At 42.1% G+C, this 18,631-nt stretch overlaps 1 protein-coding gene across 1 annotated transcript in view; it reads right to left on the bottom strand.

Annotated features, from left to right (window-relative positions):
• The window catches only part of LOC132400048 (apolipophorins-like), a 103,906-nt gene that overhangs the window by 444 nt on the left and 84,831 nt on the right, over positions 1–18,631 (bottom strand). Inside the window, exon 10 of the mRNA XM_059981134.1 lies at positions 13,538–13,641. Within this exon, the coding sequence (XP_059837117.1) occupies positions 13,538–13,641 (104 nt within the window). The remainder of the gene's footprint in view (positions 1–13,537; positions 13,642–18,631) is intronic.

The following is an 18,631-nucleotide window of genomic DNA, read 5'->3' on the forward strand; positions in this document are numbered from 1 at the left end:
GTGCCAGCTTAGCCTTCTCCTATGATTGGTTGTGTCATTTGTAGATCACTGTCAATCTAATTTGAAAGTGTCAGTCACATATTGTATGAAACCCGGTGTAAAATTGATATGCAGGGTTTGCCTATTACTATGCAATACTTTATCAATCATTCATTTAATAACCAAAAGCTACAAAATGGAAACCATGCAAGTGGAAAACCTAAACTTCATTTTTATTTTTTAGCTGCAGAAAATTTTCCATGATGTGGCATACATTGGCTGACTTGGGTCAACTATTTAGTGTTTATAACATGTAGTATTTCTGATTTTACTGGATTTCTGAAGTGTAGAGATACTCTGTGTTAACGTCATCATGATTGGGTAGTCTGAAAGTAGTGAAATGAATTCAGATTAATTGTTACTGAGAGGAGTAGTTTGCATATGAGAAGTGTGTAGATCCCATCCCCGGTGTCACAAGAAACCAACATATACAACCTGCCTCTCTTTCTTTTCCTTTGCAGTTACAACATTATATTTACCTGATTTCAACATGATTTTGTCACAGAGAGATAAGGCAGAGAAACAAATCCAGGCTGACAATCACATATCCAAAGCCCCATCCCTTTCTCATACAGCAAGATCCGTGGCTCCATCAACACAGGCACCCTCAGGCCACAACTAAATGTGGGACCGTTGCATCAAATGCGAAAAAAGTTATTGTTCAACCTGAACTACACTTCAGGTAAGGTGACGGTAAAGTTCTAGACAGGCATGTGATCGGTTCCCACACATCTGCTATTGACAGTGGCAGACAGAAGATGGCAAAGAGAAGCTTGCCAGAATGGGAGGTAGGTGCACTGCCGAAGTGATATACCCATACAAAGGAACAAGAGGGAATAGAGATGAGAAATTCTTCAGATTCTGGAAATACAAAGCAACACACACAAAATGCTGGAGGACTCAGCAGGTCTGTGGAAATGAACAGTCAACATTTTGAGCTGAGGTGCTTCTTCGGGAGGGGATATAATAATTGAAGGGGCAATGGTGGTCAGTGGATTATGGATGAGTGACGGTAACGGACAGCTGGATGATCAACAACACTGACTAACATGAAAATGTAATGGAGGATAACATGTAATGAATATTGCTGTGGTGTCCATTACTCTACCCTCAGACAGAACAGGACAGACCGAAGCACACTTAAAGAGGATTGTGGGAGAAAGCTGGGTTCTAGTGATGCACTCAAAGTTCAAAGTAAACTTCAAAGTCAATTACCAAGGTATGTATATGTCACCATATACTACCCCAAGATTCATTTTCTTGCAAGTATTCACAATAAAACAAAGAAATACAATACAATCAATGAAAAATTACACACAGAAAGATGACAAGAACCATTGTGCAAAAGAAAACAAACTGTACAAATATGACAGACAGCAGACTGGCAGACAACTAAATAATATTGGGAACATGAATTGTAGAGTCCTTGAAATTGAGCTGATAGGCTATGTTCAGTGTTGAGCCTAATGTTTGAAGGGCAATCTCAGGGTATCGGACCTAATGCCCCTGTACCTCCTTTCTGAGGCAGCAGGGAGAAGAACCTGGCCTGGATGGTGGGAGTCAATGATGAGTTTAACTTCTCCCTATGTGTCCTATCAACCCCTAGGCTTCCTGAAAGATCTGGAATTCATCCAGTTACTGCTCCAATGCCTTAAAATAGTCTTTCAAAATCTACATTTCTTGCAGGTGTAACTGTCAGGGACAGAGCAGGTCCCCCTGCTTTCCCACATCCTGAAAGGGGAACATTCCACTGTCCTGTCTGGCATCCCCTCTACTCTAAGCTTGCAATAAGAAAAAATATTAACACAAAAAAATCTACCTATGACCTGTGTTTCTCCTCTCCTAAAGCTTGACGAGCCAAAGCCTCAACTCCCCCCCCCCCCCTAACACCGGTCCATTCACACAATAGCTGCTCCCACAATGGCCACTCTGCTTAAGCCTAACTTCCCTCTATTGGCCCTTGCCAAATGCTTAATTATGCATAATCCAATATCTCCAAGGAAACGGCGGTGCTCAGAATATGCCATCTTCCCCCCTCTTGCTTCTCTTAAACTCTCTCTCTCCATGCAATCCAATTACTCTTCTGGACTGCGCAACATGTCCTTTAGGGTTTGGCAAATATTTGATACAGATAAAACCAGGTTAACATTCAGACAAGGAAGGACACTCACATACACAATTCTGTTCCATAGTTCAATTGATCATATGTGGTGTAGACCTCAACACTAGCTACCCATCTTTGATAAAGTAGCTGATTCAGATCTCAATAATCTGATTTGATGACATTTTTGGGGAGTGTTTTTGAGACTATCATTTCACTTAGTTTCTTGATTTCTGGATGATAAGTAAAACATTTCAGGTGCCAAAAGTCTAATATAAAACCATGAACAATTGGTTTGGGGCTCAGTCAAGTAACAAGGATGTGCATTCTGAGACAACTGATGAGGCCTAATCTGCACTTTCAGATTCTACACAGTCGGCTCCTGGATGAAGCACTTAATACTGCAGTGCTGTTCCAGATGTCCTCCATCAATGGAAATAGCGACTCACCATCTGCTGTTTCTAATATTTTTAAGAATTCGAAACACATCAACACTCCAAATTAGCATTCATGTTAATCTGGTCCCCCAAATGCCTTCCTATGTGCAATGTCAATATCAGCTAACTGTGGATGCTGGTTAGGCCTCACCAACTCCCTCAGAACCCATCAAACTGGAGTGAAAGCAAGTTGGTCTTAATTTTGAAGCACCATCCAGGGAGAACGCTGGAGATTGGCTGATTGAAAAGCTAAGGCTTTTGAGGCTGCTGCCAGCCAATCATAGTTCACTTCTTTGAAATTAAGTACCATCGAATGATAAACTCATCGTTATGCTGCATAGAAATAGGCCCTTCAGTATACCACTGACTTTTTTACCCATCTAATCCTAATTATTCTCAGTAGGACCCTATCCAAATTAAAGATTTACACGCCACGAAACAGCACCAGCTTGGAAAATTATGTGTTAGCTGTGATTTTAAACAGCATACAGAATCGTGCACGTGGGCAGAGAAATAAAGTGATAAAAAGGTGATGGAAAAGCAGCACAGAGGAAGGCACATTGAGTAGTTGCAGTTTGTTTAAATTTGGACTTTGATTTGTAATTTTTGGTTCTCTTCATTATTTAATATCATTGTTTGCAAGCTGGAAAATAAAACTGACTTCACTAGCTGGTCTTCCATAAACCTGCCAACAGCCGAAGGAGTGAAATTATCTCAAAGCTGAAAAGCTGTAGACTTTGCACACATCGTTTTCCAAATTCTTCAGAGGAGCTCTATGAATATTGTTCCACTTAACTACTTCTCTTTGCGGTCTATGACTGCTTTACAACTGGCTGGTCCCTGGCCCACAACAATACACTCTGCCAACAATAATGCACGTGGTTGCAGGCGAGTTCCAAGCAGTCAGTGCGCAACACAGACTAATTGCAGAAAGCCTAAAACATAAGGAAAAGGCTAATCATTTTTATTCAGCTGGAGTGGGTTTTATGAATTAGCTGACCTACTACACATTTTCATGCAGTGTGGCCATGAATCCTAAGTTTGATGGGTCGACTACTGTGAATTAACAGTATATGCATGCACTCTAAAGGCTGATTTATACTTGTGCGTACGGGCTAAGCCGCAGCCCTGATTTTCACTTCTGCGTCACTCTACACCGTAGCGAGCATGCGTTGGTGTGCAACAAAACGCTAATTGACGGTGGGGTTTCTATGCCACTGTGTTGAGTTTCTTTGTGAGAGACACGGATAAGGAAATGCATTTCAAACATTTTCGCATGTTGGCAGGCAGATTTGACGATTTGGTTCGTCTATTTCATATCGGTGTACGCATAGCCCACAGACATGGCAGAGGAGAAGCAACCAGAAATGCGTAGGAGGAAATGTGATGCTACCAAGCGGACCAATCACAGTTGTTGCTGTCTACGTCGCCCTGGCATAGGGTACAGCGTAGGTATGGTGTAGGGTACGCGATACCTAGGGCGTAGATGCAACACACAAGTATAAATCAGCCTTAGTCTCCATGCTTGTATTTCCAGGCTGTGACTGGAACTCTACTGGTCTGCTCTGGTTACAGATATCACTGACAATGATGTGCATTCACCATAACTAAATGCTGGTGCATTTATTACAACCTAAGTTTATTCAGTTCATACTATTTCTGAAGGGCTGAACATTCTATGCAGAATAGGTTAGGTTAGGTTCAATGTAGGCCATTCTTAACCCTGGCCTGGCCAATGAGACATTTGGTGAGGCTGTATACTGGGTAATTTTCCAGGCTGGTATGATGTCCAATGATATGAGTATTGGGAGATCCCATCATGTACATAGTTTCTTAAAAATAAAACAACTTTGGCCCAGGTGTTCAGCCACTTGACTGCTGGGGTAAATAAGTGTCGTGCAAAGCACCGGCTCTTTAGCTGGGAAATCTGCCCAGTGAACCTACACAGGTAACCTGGGTGTCAGGGACCAGCTGCTGGAGCCATGGCAAGGAGATCATTTTACTCGATGCAACAACTGGCTTAAATGCATATTTTATTTAGTGTTTTATTTTTAATTAAACACCCTATCTTTAATAGGTCCTTGGTGTTTGTGAATGCCAAAGATTGCTCTGTTGCCTCTATCTGCATCACAATAAATTGCGGAGTTGTAAAGTTAGTGAGCTCCATCATTGACATTAGTATCCATAGCGCGCGCACACACACACACACACACACACACACACACACACACACACACACACACACACACACACACACACACATTTCTCTATTATGTATTGCACTGTACTGTTGCCACAAAAACAACAAATTTCAAGACATGCTGGTGATATTAAACCTGATTTTGATTCCGTTACCTCCCCCATTTTTACTATTTCCACCCTTTCCTCCTCACTTGGGATCCACGTAATCATTTTCCAGCTATTGCACCGTCCCTTTCCCGCACCTCTTTATATTGGCTATTTCCTTCCACTCTTTCAGGCCAAATAGGGGTCTCAACCCAAAAATATGACCGTCCATTTCCCTACATAGATGCTGTCTGACCCAATGAGTTTCTTCTGCAGATTAGTTTTACTTTGCTCTGGATTCTGCCATCTCATACCCTCAAATCATTCAAGGGTTCTAGACCTGAAATGTAAATTGCACTTTCCATAGATGAAGTCTGACCTCCCAGATGGTTCTAGCATATTTCTGTTTATATTTGGGTTGCAAAACATTTATTCTTAGTGACAGCTCTAATAACTGGTGAGCCTAGGGACAGGTTACCACTGCTTGTCAAAGTCGCTGTGAGAGTGAGCACTTCTCAGCGTGTCCCTGGACTGCACCATGCTGTGAGGGACCTCTCTAATAAGCTTGGAGCCATGCTGAAAGGAATCATGCGTTTCAAGGTTAGACAATTGACATTCTCAGGTAAAAGAAACAAGAATAGACATTTGACCGCAGGACATCTGGAATTGAACAGCCAATTAATCTACAATGTAACACACAATACACGCTGGAGGAAGTCAGCAGGTTTGGCAGCATCCGTGGAAACGGACTCAGCCTGAAACGTTGACTGTTAGTTTCCAAGGATGCTGCCCAACCTGCTGAGTTCCTCCAGCATGTTGTGCGTGTTGCTTTGACCACGGCATCTGCAGTGTACTTTGTATGATTTACAATGTGCCAGCAACAATTGTACACATGAATGGTAACTGTCTTGTTGCAGGTTCGTTAAGATTATCATGGGGAAATTACTACTTCACTCTTGACTTTAGCTGATCATAACTTTCTGACAAATGGTTTGGAACCATCATGCATGCACCTTCACGCCGTGCCAGCAAGAAGACATGAGCTTCTATAAAAGGCCACAAGTTAAAATTTTTGGTAAACCTTAGGCTAGCTTTTGTGGCCAGCAATGAAATATTACTGTTGCCTTTTGACCATGAAGAAAGATGCTGATAAAGATCTAGGTGTGTGTGTTTCTTTTTGCACTTCCTGTCAGCTATGTGGAATCTTTACCACACAAACACTGCTATGTATGATAGTCGAAATAGCAAACTGTATCCAGACAACAAAAAGAATTTAAGACACATAAAATTTAACTCCTTTTTTACAGCTCAATCACCACCTTCACCCCCCCCCCCCACCATCCCCATTCTAGTGTGCACACAGAAGCTCCAATTTTGTGGGTCATTCCACACTGTGGTATCCTCAACACTGTCCTGATGTTAGATTCTTCAACAGTTCCAATACGGAGCCCACCTGTTGTCATTTCCCAGCAGTAACACTGGGGAACCTGCTCCATAATCTACCTTTTAATGTTGATACAAGTCTCCTCAGCAGATTTTGTGCTCAGTGCACTCTACCCAACCCTTTAATGCACTTCCCAGCAAGACTGCACACTCCCCAGCTAAGTGAACAGGCCAAGGTTTTCTTTCACAGTCTAATCAAGTGAAAGGACAAAGTGAACCTTGTCAACTTTGGGAAGGCCCCCCTCCTGGGCTAAGAGCACTCCTGCAGCTGCAGTCTGTGCCAACACTATTCTGTTTGTGCAGTGCTTGTTTATTTTTGCCATGTATGTTTGGTCTTGTCTGCTGTCCAGGAGCAGAAGGTACACCATTTTCAATCCATTTTATAAATGCAAGTCTTTCTGTCTTTCATATTTCTCAACGAATATTAAGTAGTCAAGTGAAAATTCAACAGGACACCTATCCAACTTTACCTCTGCTATCAGTAATTTCCAGTGAAAGTAAGAAAGCTGTAATTATTTAACATTGTTTGATTTCCCCGATGATCGGCCTTGGCTAAAACTGTTGCCACTTGTTCATCCAATAAGGAAAATAAAATTATAAAAAGATTAATTTTTAATCTATCTCTAACGTTCATAGCAAAAATGTGTACTAGCTATTGAACCAATTTCACTTTGCTGGGTTGAAAATACAGAAATGTTTAAGGTACTGGCTGTGAAGCTTTATATAAAGAAGAAATGGGCACAAGTCTAACTTTATGCTTCTATCAGTGACATACTTGTCAGTAAATTATAAAGAATCTTCTGATTTACAATTTGAGCCTTTTGTTCTTGAGATGACAGCTCAATGGTGAGCCAGTGTTGAGGAAACATTATTGTATTTCCAGAGCTGACCCCCTTCAGAAGAAACGTTAATTTATTAATTCTACTGTTTTAATGGCAATAAAGATCCAAATGTGTTAACTGAAGTGGAAATCACCAATGATACTTTACAGTATTAATCAACTTTCCAGGGAATCTAGTCATTTAAAAAGGTGTGTGAGAATAGGGATCCCAGTAAACTTCAAACAACAGCAGGAACCAAGACACCTCAGTTAAGACAGTGTGAAAAGGGGGCCTTTCTATCAGGGTTATCATTGCAAGAAAGATCATTATTGTATTATCATAACTATCAATTCTGTAAATCAGAAATAAACTGCATTTGTATTTACAACTTTTTTTAAACAAAGTGAGTACTAAAGCTGCATTTGTATACATCTTAGGGGTTGGAAAGGTGGTGGTGGTGAGTTGACCATCTTAGTTAGTTGTCACTTTCAGAGAGCTTCCAATTTTTCAAACAGTGGAAAAGTATAAGTGTTGTAGTTAGATTTCCAAATCTGCATGCCTAACATATCTGGAGTGTAGTTTCACCAGATATAACATTCTGGAAAGAAAATGTAGCAGAGACTAGCTCATTGAGCCAAGAGTCATAGAATGATACCAGAGGGAAACAACCCCTTCAGCCCATTAAATACCTTCCTCCCATCAAGTACCCATGGGGGATCGCTCTGCCGCTGGAAAGGGGAGACTGCCTTTTTAAAATCGCTGGTGAGATCACTCTGCTACTGGAAAAGGGACACTACCTTTTGAACACTGGTGGGATCACTTGCTGCCTGAGGGGGAAAGACCTGCCATGGTGCCCAGAGAATGTTACCCAGGTTTTCTGCATTCAGATATGGACTTGGGCTATAGAATTATTTTTCCCAGTCTTATAGTTCTTTTTTGTTTTTTTGTGTGGGGAGGAGGGATTCGGGGGTTAATGACCCTGCTGCCGTTCTTTTCTTTCTTGGTTTTGTGACTATCTGGAGAAGAAGAATTTCAGAGTTGTATACTTTGATAATAAATGAACCTTTGAATCATGTTAACACTAATCAAACCCCACCCCTTTTCTCATCAATTCCCTCACCAAATTCTACTGTTCATCTATAGACGAGAAGGAGAGCGTGGTTTTGTTAAAAACCCATTCAGGTTCACCAGGGCTCTTCTTGGCCAGTGATCCCCGTAGGAATCAGGGACTAGAATTCAATCAAATGTCCCCCAACCAAGAATCCCAGCAACTGAGCCGAACATGGCAAAGCCCACATGGCAGGAAGTCCAGGATATCATCAAGAGAGCAAAGTCACATTCCGCCCCAGGACCAGGTGGTGTACCCTACAAGAAATGCCCAAACTTCCACTGGAGGTTGTGGAGGATAATGAGGAAGATTTGGACCAAAAGCTCTATATCACCAAACTGGAAAATGGCCAAAAGATGTTTTGCTCCCAAGTAAGAAGATTGCTTTGCAATCCCCCAGTTTAGGACAATCTCCCTCCTTAGCGTGGAGTGCAAGATATTCTTTTCGGTGCTTGTGAGAAGACTGGCCTCTTACTGACTGGAGAACCACTATATCAACACATCATCCAGAAAGGTGGCTTTTCGGGTTTTTCTGGGTGCCTTGAATACACCTCAGTAATCAGTCAATAATCAGCTAACTGATCAGCAAGGCCAGGCAGAAGAAAAGTGACCGAACAGTAATCTGGTTAGAACTAGCCAACGTCTATGGATCAATTACACGTCCTCATCCAGGTTGGCCTGGACCACTACCATATCTTACCAGTAACATCAGACATGATCACCGGCTACCTTTGCTTCACTTCAGCCCACTTTACAACCGGGGGGGCAAGACCTCCAAAAAGAGATTCCAACTGGCTGTACCATCTCCCCCATCTTGTTTGCCTCCTCATATCAGCAGTAACAGATATAACCTGAGGCCTAGTGTTGGTGCCCGAAAACTGACAACCTACAATATGGGGCTTCATGGATAACATCACATGGACTTCATAGACGTAACCACTGTAACACAGGTCCAAGCAAGATGGGTATTGGAAAACCTGGACTATGTAGCTACCTGAGCTAGGGTGACTTTCAAGGCCAGGAAGTCCAGATATAAGGTGGCTAAAAAGGGTGTAAGGTTACTAGCTAGTTCAGTTTTCAAGTACAGGAAAAAGTCATTCCATCCATAGAGGACAACTCAGTAAAGTATCTTGGAAAGTGGTTTAATGCAGCAATGACAGACAGCGCCAACACCACCGACACTGTAAAGCGGACTGAAGAGCGGCTGAAGATCAACAAATCCGGACCCCCTGGTAAATTTAAGACATGGTTGTACCAACATGGTCTTCTACCAAGGCTGCTCTGGCTTATCACTGTGTACGAGCTCCCCATGACCACTGTAGAAGGGGAGAAGGTTAACAAGTACTTGCGGAGGTGGCTGGGATCTCCCCAAGGTTTTCTTCATTGGGGCTCTACATAAGATCAGGCCAATTACAGCTCCTGTTGTCATTGGTAGGAGAGGAGTTCAAGGTGGCAAACACTTAAGGGTTCCAATGACTACTAATAAACCATGCAGGAGTCACTACAGAATCAGGCCAAAAGTGGGCCACCAACTTGGCCATACACCAGGCTGTGAGCTCTCTATAATGGAGAGACATAATTGGCAGCCCATGCCTGGGACGGCAAGTACTTAACTCTGTACACTTCCAATGACTGGGGGGGGGGGGGGTGCAAGTACAAGGTCAGAGGCCCAGCATGGTCCAGGCAAAGGTACAGAACAGTGAGGATGAAAGTCGGTTATCAAAGGTAGTGAAGTTGGGGTCACAGGGTGCCCAGAGAAAATGGGATCTTCCCAAGCACAATATCATTTGGGCAGAGCGTTGGAGACTGGAATCCTTCCCTTCCACATTTCTTTCCTCCTGCAGTCTATGTATGACGCTTTCCCTACACCATCACAGCTGCAAACATGGGGGCTGAGTGAGTGAGGACCCTAACTGCAAGCTTTGTGGTCAGCGGGGTTCGCTGGCATACATACTGTCAGGATGCAAAACAGCTTTAACACAAGGATGGTATAGGTGGTGCCTCAACAAAGTCCTGTTGACCCTTGCTGACACACTGGAGCGGGAGAGGTGTAAAAGAGACCAGCTGGCAGAGAGGCAAACAGGACAGTCCTTTTCATAAAGGAGAGGGCCACACCAGTCAGATCAAAGAGGCCCAAATCCAATCTGCTACAAACTGCCACATCATGGGAGATGAGGGTCGATGTGGGCAGGAAGCTGCAGTTCCCAGAGGTGGTGCAAATCACACTTCAAGCATACTATGGTCCACCGAAAACAAGAAAATCATCGTGGTGGAGCTCACAATACCATGGGAGGAAGGATCTGAGGAGGCTCAGCAGAAGAAGGCCCTGAAATATCAGTCCTTAGTCCAGGAGTGCAGAGACAAAGGATGACAGATGTGGCTATTCTCTGTGGAGATCAGCTATGGAGGGTTTCCAGCAAAGTCAGCATGGAGGTTGCCGTCTGCGCTGGGCCTTGATGAAAGGAGCAAGAACCAAGCAGCTCAGAGAATGGGGGAGGAAGCTGAAAGAGCCTCTTGCTGGATATGGAGCAGGCGAGAGGAGTTGAGCTGGAAGTCAGGAGCAGTGGACAGTGCTGGCCACCATCACTGACCTGCCAACCAGAGAGAGTCGGGGTTAAAAGTTGAACACACTATGAAGATTGGGCACTACCTGATGACATCTGCTCCTGGCTAAAGGCTACGGTTACCTAATCAGGTAACTGAAGAGAGCACCCCAGTGTATGATACAAACAGTGACCAATTAACATACCAACAGGATCACTTAATCAATTGTTCATTTCCACTTACAGATCAGAACACTAACTCAATCTTGCTTGCCTGTATTTTTAGATTGAACAATGTTTGCCCAAGTTCTACTGAGGTTCCCATGATGTTCCACACTCCCTTCCAGAAGAAGAAAAGGGTTATGAACGCTAATAGCTACCAATTCACCCTGTATCAATCACACTGGTCAAAGGCCCTGCACTTGCTAATTTAGATCAAGCCCAAGCTTAATAGTCTGGTGACTGGAAGAGAGAAAGTGATTTAATCGCAGAACCAGCACAGCTTGGGATGATGCGAGTGTGGGCTGCATCGAGAATCAAAGCCTTGGATTCAAGGGATCTGAGGTAGCGGATTTTGCTTAAGAAGATGGAGTAAATGGATTGTAGGAGGAGGGGCGAAAGCATAGAGGATAAATTGGCTGGTATCCTGGTCCAGCACTGTACTGGGAAGGCCACGTCATTCCCTGGATGTTCAGCAATGGGTGCTCCTGAGACCGCCTGGTCCAAGGGTGCCTCCGGTGTTCAGAAAGAAGCACTACATGGGGATTGATGTCATCCCATAATCCTCTGAAAGGAAAATCACATCACGGTTTCAAGGGATCTCACAAACGGAAGATCCCAGTCAAATATCCAATATGTGGCAAATTGACCTGAAAAGTTACCATCTTTCATTCCAGGACAAATGTTTTCCATTGACTAATGTTGGAGAAGTACACAGCCATATGCAATTGAATGCCTAAATAATAACATCCTCATTTTATCTTTTGGGTTTCTTCAGCTCCAGGTCCATTCATTGCTTGCAATGACTATTTCTAGATTATAATTTTAAATATTTCCTGTTGCCTCTATTTCAATGTGACCATAATACAGATGCGCAGATGTTCACCACTATAAGCTCCCAAAGGAGCAGTATCTTCTCAGAAGCTTTCAGCCGATTGCCAAGAAACAAAGCCATTGAGGCTGCATAATCATTTTTGTTTTTCCAATGCCAAGCCAAAGCTGCTCACTCCAAGATATATAGACTGTTGCTGGCAGAATTACTCCGTGGCAGAAGAACAGCATAAAGCAATGAATACTAAACACCAGAAGTTAGGTCCCAAATAAATCAAGTGTGAAATGAATCATAGAAGCAAATTTATCTAATGAAAATCAATAGAAAAAAAAGAGGGAAAATTGAAGTTTCTTATTAGAAAGATATTTTGTCATTTGAAGGAAGTTGTTTTTGTGCTGAAGATATGTTGAAAATCTTTAGAAAAACACCATTTAACCTTCATTTCATTGTAATAATTTAAAAAATATATATTAAATTGCAATTCTGACCCATTCCTGAACAGGATAAAAATGGGCTGAAAAGAATAATTGGGGAGATTGTTGTTTCAGCTGATCTAGCTGAGAGTTTACACTGAGGAGCAGCTGATCTTCCCCCATGATTCATCAATTAAACCCTTCAAACTGGTAGGATTTCTCATTAGTTTTGCCAACTATGCCACCTTGTGAAGCTTGATGAATTCGGACCATTAATATATAAATTTTAGGACCGGATTTGAAACTTGATTTCTCAGTGGGATTTTCATTTCCTTAGCATCTTGCAACACACTTAGGATTTAACTCTTTCCACTGAAAACAAATAAAGGGTTTTGGCCCGAAATGTCGTCACTACCTCCTCCCATAGATGCTGTCTGGCCTGCTGAGTTCTGCCAGCATTTTGTGTTTTTAACATTCAAACATTGTTTGTTCTCAGTTCTATCTCCTGCAATCGCAAATGTAGCCTTACATGCGCCTAGATTAATTAGCCCATGAAGGTCAGAACTGAAGCCACATCCCACAGTCTGTCTTATAGAGGTTCCTCACATTGTATTATAAAGAGGAAAACTTCATCTACTCTTCCTTTCGTCCACAGAGCAGGCAGAGTGGGAACTAGGAGTCATCTGCATTTCAAAATCCACGAAGCAGATAAAATGCATTTATGTTCTTGACTGGAATTCTGGAGGGTTTTCATGCACATCCAATGTAAAGGATATGCTTCCAGCCTGTCGAGATACCTCTGGCTCCCTGTGATCACTCTTCTATCCATCCCATAATTGTAGCATCCATTTATTACACAGCAACATCCCCTAGGAGCCGGAAGAGTTTTGCTTTTGCTGTGGTACATTCCTTTTAAAGCAGACTACAGAGACTGGGTTTGCATGACCAAGTGTCAACAGATCTGACAATTTGATTAGACCCACGGGGGATATCTCTCTTTAACTGACAATACTAGTTTCAATGTGACATTGCACATTCTTAGCTTTCAGTTTCGCACTCTCAGTTCTACCAAATGAAGCACAGAACAGTGCTGCAGAGAAGGTTTGTTAACCCATCTGGACTGTACAAGCCCTTTTGAAGAAGAATTCCACGAGTTTCAGTTGCCATAATTCTTTAGTTTCAAACATTTGTACAATCTGCTTTTGAACTTTACAACTGAAAACATGTCCATCAAACCTTCAAGGATTAAAATCAATATCATGTGCAGATTCTTTGTCAGAAAGCCGTGGTTCTTACCAGTTGTCTCTGCATTTGAATGATGCTTGCTGCCACAAGTCTCGAAGGTCACCTATGGAAAGTCTCCGGAGGTCAAACACCACCATCATGAAAAGATCTGCAGACTGAACAGATGAGAGAAACCAGGACTTTGAAATCTGAATTCAGTAGATGCTTAATATTTTCTTTAAAGCCTGTGTCTGTATTTACTGTTCAATGGACAGAGTACGAAATGCAAATCAATTATTCCCAGAATGATTTACCTGTAAACTCTAATTGGGCAGAATATTACAATAGAGAAACAAGCAAATATATACTGCAGGGAAATGTACAGACCAGAAACTAGAAATCACTCAGACACAGATTTCAGTGTCAAAATAGCATTGTGCAAATCTCAAAGCCTCAAAGTGACTGCAATGTTTAGTTGTACAGTTAAAAAAGCTACACTGCTGGGCCAACTAAAGAGCTCTAGTTGAACATTTTGCAGAATTGAGTCATACAGCAGTACAGTCAATACTCAATCTAGACTGACATCTACATCATTTATTATTATATTGTAATTTGTCCTCTACTGTGCCTATTGACTTCTTTATTAATTACTATTCTGCCCTGCACCATTTTGTGCACTTTATGTAGTCCTGTGCAGGTCTGTAGTCTAGTGTAGCCTTGAGTTGTCTCACATAGTCTAGTATAGTTTTGTGTTGTTTCATGTAACACCAGAGTCCCGGAGGAACGTTGTTTTGTTTTTACTGTGTACTGTACCAGCAGGTTATGGTCGAAATGACAATAAAAACTTGACTACTCTTGTGAGACCATTTTATTTTTGTCATGGTCAGTACCGACTGATACTCCAATCGGAGACCAGCTTCCACTCCACCAAACCCCACTCTACCACCACAACTTCTATCCGGCATTGTCTGTAAAGGGTCATAGAGATTCTGTGTGTGCTCCCATCTCTTTAAGGCACACACACACACACACGCATGAATTTGCACAGACTCTGACAAACACAAAGGTCACACATCCTGCATCTTTCTCCATTTCTTCCCATCAATGCTGTTTTGCTGATATTTCTTCTCCTCTTGCTGACTTGGTTGCCTCACTCCAACTCAATTCATTCATTTTTTCTCTCTCTCACACTCACCTACTCCCTCCCTCCCTCACACTCTGTCTCAACAGTATCATGTTTCAGTGCAGAAATATTATTTATAATATTATCCAAAATTAACCAGTTAACCATTCACCTTTAGTAATCAGGCTTGAGGTGCCTTGCAGTTTAAATATTAATACTCTATAAATTCAAAGAGAATTCACCCCCATCTTTTAAATATGGCACTAGGGTTCTTACCATTATTGGCCTTGCTCGGCATTTGCCTCCTTCCAGTAGGAACGGAGGCCAAATTGTCACTTTTCTGCACCTCGCCATTCTCGACAGCATGACACATCAACTTGTGGGCAAGACTTTATGAGAACATGGTGAATAGGGCAAAGGGGCTGATCTAGAATGGTTAGACATAAGCTGGAGATTGGATGCTATTATTTTCCTTGACTCAGAATCCCACCATCTCCTCCAGGATCCCCAGAAAGTCTCCCAAAGCCTTTCCAATTTGCCACCTGCTGGTTAGGCTGGTAAAACTTATACTGCCTTTCAAACAAAGGCATGCAACAGGACTCAAGATTGCTTGAACATTTAGAGATCTTCAAAATTGTCAGAAGGGCTTCTCCGACCTTTCTGATGTTTGAAATGATTAGCCTTGGCTATCCAGAGCCCACCCTTATTTTGGATAGGATAGTGGCACAGTGGTCAAATTATACGACTAGTAATCTAGAGGTCTGGACTAATAATCCAGAAAGTAGAGTTCAACTTTCACCACAGAAGATACCAAACCTGAATTTATCTAATAACATAGAATTTGGAAAAATTATTGATAGTGACTGCAAAAAGGACAGATTTTTTTTTGTAAAAACCAACCAGGTTCACCAATGCCCTCCAAGGAAGAAATGTGCCCTCCTTATCCAATCTGGCCTTTATGTGACTCCAGACCCTCCTTAGGTAACAGACAATTAAACAAGGTACCCTCTGAAATGACCCATCAAGCTAATCAGATGTTACGATCACTTTTTCAAGGAACAAATAGAAATGAGCAATAAAGTATGGTTATTCCGCTGTTGCCCAGATCCAAATAATGAACAAAATCAACTTGGTTTTCTGAAATTCAGGAAAGAACTGAACATATCCATAAAAATCATCCCTATTTACATTATATGAGCATGCCACAGTTAGTTATTAATGCAGATCCATTTCTATACAATTAATGTTACTACATGAGCTTATGCTCAGGGCAGAAACCATCTCAAATCTTATTAACATGGTTAAAGCAACTCATTTAACACTAAACATTTTACTATTCACGTAATGACACTAGTAAGCGTTATTAATGATGTGCAGTGCCTATCCTTCAAGTTGTTTAAAAAGAACATTTTGTTCTGGGTGTCAGTGGTGAGGAAGGCAAATGCAATTCATTTTGAGAGAACTAGAATATAAAACATAAAGGATGTGATGCTGAGGCTTTGCAAGGCAATAGTCAGACTTCACTTTGGAATAGTGAGAGACAAGAGAGCATTGGAGAGTGGTGTGCATTTAATATTAATTTAATAATTACAGATTATAAGTAAAAATACATTAATTGCAGCCTACCAGGGCTAGGGTTCTTGTTGTCCTCACCTACCATTCCACTAGCCTTGGCGACCATCACATAATTCTCTGCAACTTCTGCCATCTCCAGCTGGATCCCACCATTAAGCACCTTTTCCAACGCCCCCCCCCCCATTTTCTGAAGGGATCGCTCCCTATGCGACCTCCTTCTCCAGTTGTCCCTCCCCACTGATCTCCCTTCTGGCATTTATCCTTGCAAGCGGAATTACTGCTACACCTGCCCCTACACTACCTCTCTCACTATCTTTCAGGGCCCCAATCAGTCCTTCCAGGTGAGGCAACACTTCACCTGAGAGTCTGTTGGGGTCATATACTGTGTCCAGTGCTCCCAGTGTGGCCTCCTGTATATCAGTGACACACGACATAAATAGGGAGGCCGCTTCACTGAGCACCGACTCTCTATCTGTCAGAGGAAATGGAATCTTCCAGTGGCCACCCATTTTAATCCCACTTTCCATTCCCATTCCGACATGTCATTCTACAGCATCCTCTTCTGTCGCGATGGGGCCACACTCAGGTTGGAGGAGAAAACCCTTCTATTCCATCTGGTGTAGCCTCCAACCTGATGGCATGAGCATCGATTTCTCAAACTCCCCCCTCCACCTTCACCATTCCCCATCCCCTTTTCCCTCTTTCACCTCATCTCCTTGCCCACTCATCATCTCCCTCTGGTGCTCCTCCTCCCTTTTCTTTTTTCTATGACCTTCTGTCCACTCCTGTTAGATTCCCCCTTCTCCTGCCCTTTATCTCTCACCAAACAATTTCCCAGCTCTTAGCGTCACACCTCCCCCTTCTAATTTCACCCATCACCTTCTGTATTTCTCTCCTGTTTCCCCATCTTTTAACTCTACTCATCTTTTTTCTTCCAGTCCTGCTGAAACATCGACTGTACTCTTTTCCATAAATGCTGCCTAGCCTGCTGAGTTACCCCAGCATTTTGCGTGGGTTGCTTGAATTTCCAGCATCTGCAGATTTTCTCGTCTGTTAACTGCATTTGTCATCACACTACCACGTGATACATGCTCACCTCGCTTAAAGTAAACACAAAGCTAGACTCACAGTTTGGACTCCCATCTCTTCCTTTGAATTAGTTAAACGTTTTGAGGTTACAAAACATAACAGAACGGGTCCGTGAAGGGTACTCAAGAAGGAAAGAGTTAATGTAACTGAAGCATTTGATGCCTCTGGGCCTTAACTCACTGAACGTTAGAAGACTGAAGAGGATCTCATTGAAACCTACTGAAGTCTGTTGTACATAATATTCATTATAAATTACTATAATTGCTCATTGCACAGTTGAACGGAGATGTAAAGTAAAGATTTTTACTCCTCATGTATATGAAGGCTGCAAAATAAAGTCAATTCAATAGTAGTAAATATGGCCCAGTCCCTCACAGGTAAAGTCCTCCACACCACTGACTAAACCTCGTCAGAGGAAAGCAGCATCTACCATCAGAGACCCCCATTACCCAGGACGTGCATTCTTCTCACTGATGTCATCAGGCAGAAGATACGATAACCTCAAGACTCACAGCATCAGGTTTAGGAACAGTTATTACCCCACAGCCACCCCTCAGAATAGTGTGGGAGTCTAAGACCAGAGGGTACGGTGTCAGAATAAAAGGATGTCCCTTTAGAACAGAGTTGAGGAGGAATTTCTTTAGTCAGAGGGTGGTAAATCTGTGGAATTCACTCACAGATGGCTGTGGAGACCAAGACATTTGGAGGTTGATGGGTTCTTGATTGATTAGTAAGAGCATCAAAGGTTACAGGGAAAAGGCAGAATAATAGAGCTGAGAGGGAAAATAAATCAGCCATGATCAAATAGCAGAGCAGGTTCAATGGGCTGAATGGCCAAATGCTGCTTCTTTGTTACGAGTCATTTGAACTCTCATGTTAGCTGTCAAAATATTTCTCATTTCATTTTTTAATTTACACTGATGCACACTGAACAAGTATTAGAGTAAAATAAAATTGAAATGAATGAGCATCTATTAGAGCGCCACTTAAACAGCACTGCTAAATCCCATGTTACTTCAACCACCATTTCCTGCCTGGCCATTGTAATCTGGTACACTATCTCAATCAACAAGTCAACTCTGTCGATATATTCTTCAACCACATTACCCATGTGCAAAATATTTCTTCTGTTCTTTATTTTAAATTTTGTTTATTTAACCCTTTATGTATGCCACTTTGTTCTCAACCCATTAGATCAGTTGTCTTTGATCTATGCAGTTCTATCCCTTCATGATTATGAACACCTTCATCTAGCTAGTAGCACCAGATGATGAAGAACTCTACATCAAACACTGGATGTGACCATCAGATTTCAATAATAACAAAATAGCTTAGCTTTTATTTTATAGTATTTTATATTGGAAATTGACTACCTTTAT

The sequence above is a fragment of the Hypanus sabinus genome, chromosome 9 (assembly GCF_030144855.1).
Source record: "Hypanus sabinus isolate sHypSab1 chromosome 9, sHypSab1.hap1, whole genome shotgun sequence".
NCBI lineage: Eukaryota > Metazoa > Chordata > Chondrichthyes > Myliobatiformes > Dasyatidae > Hypanus > Hypanus sabinus.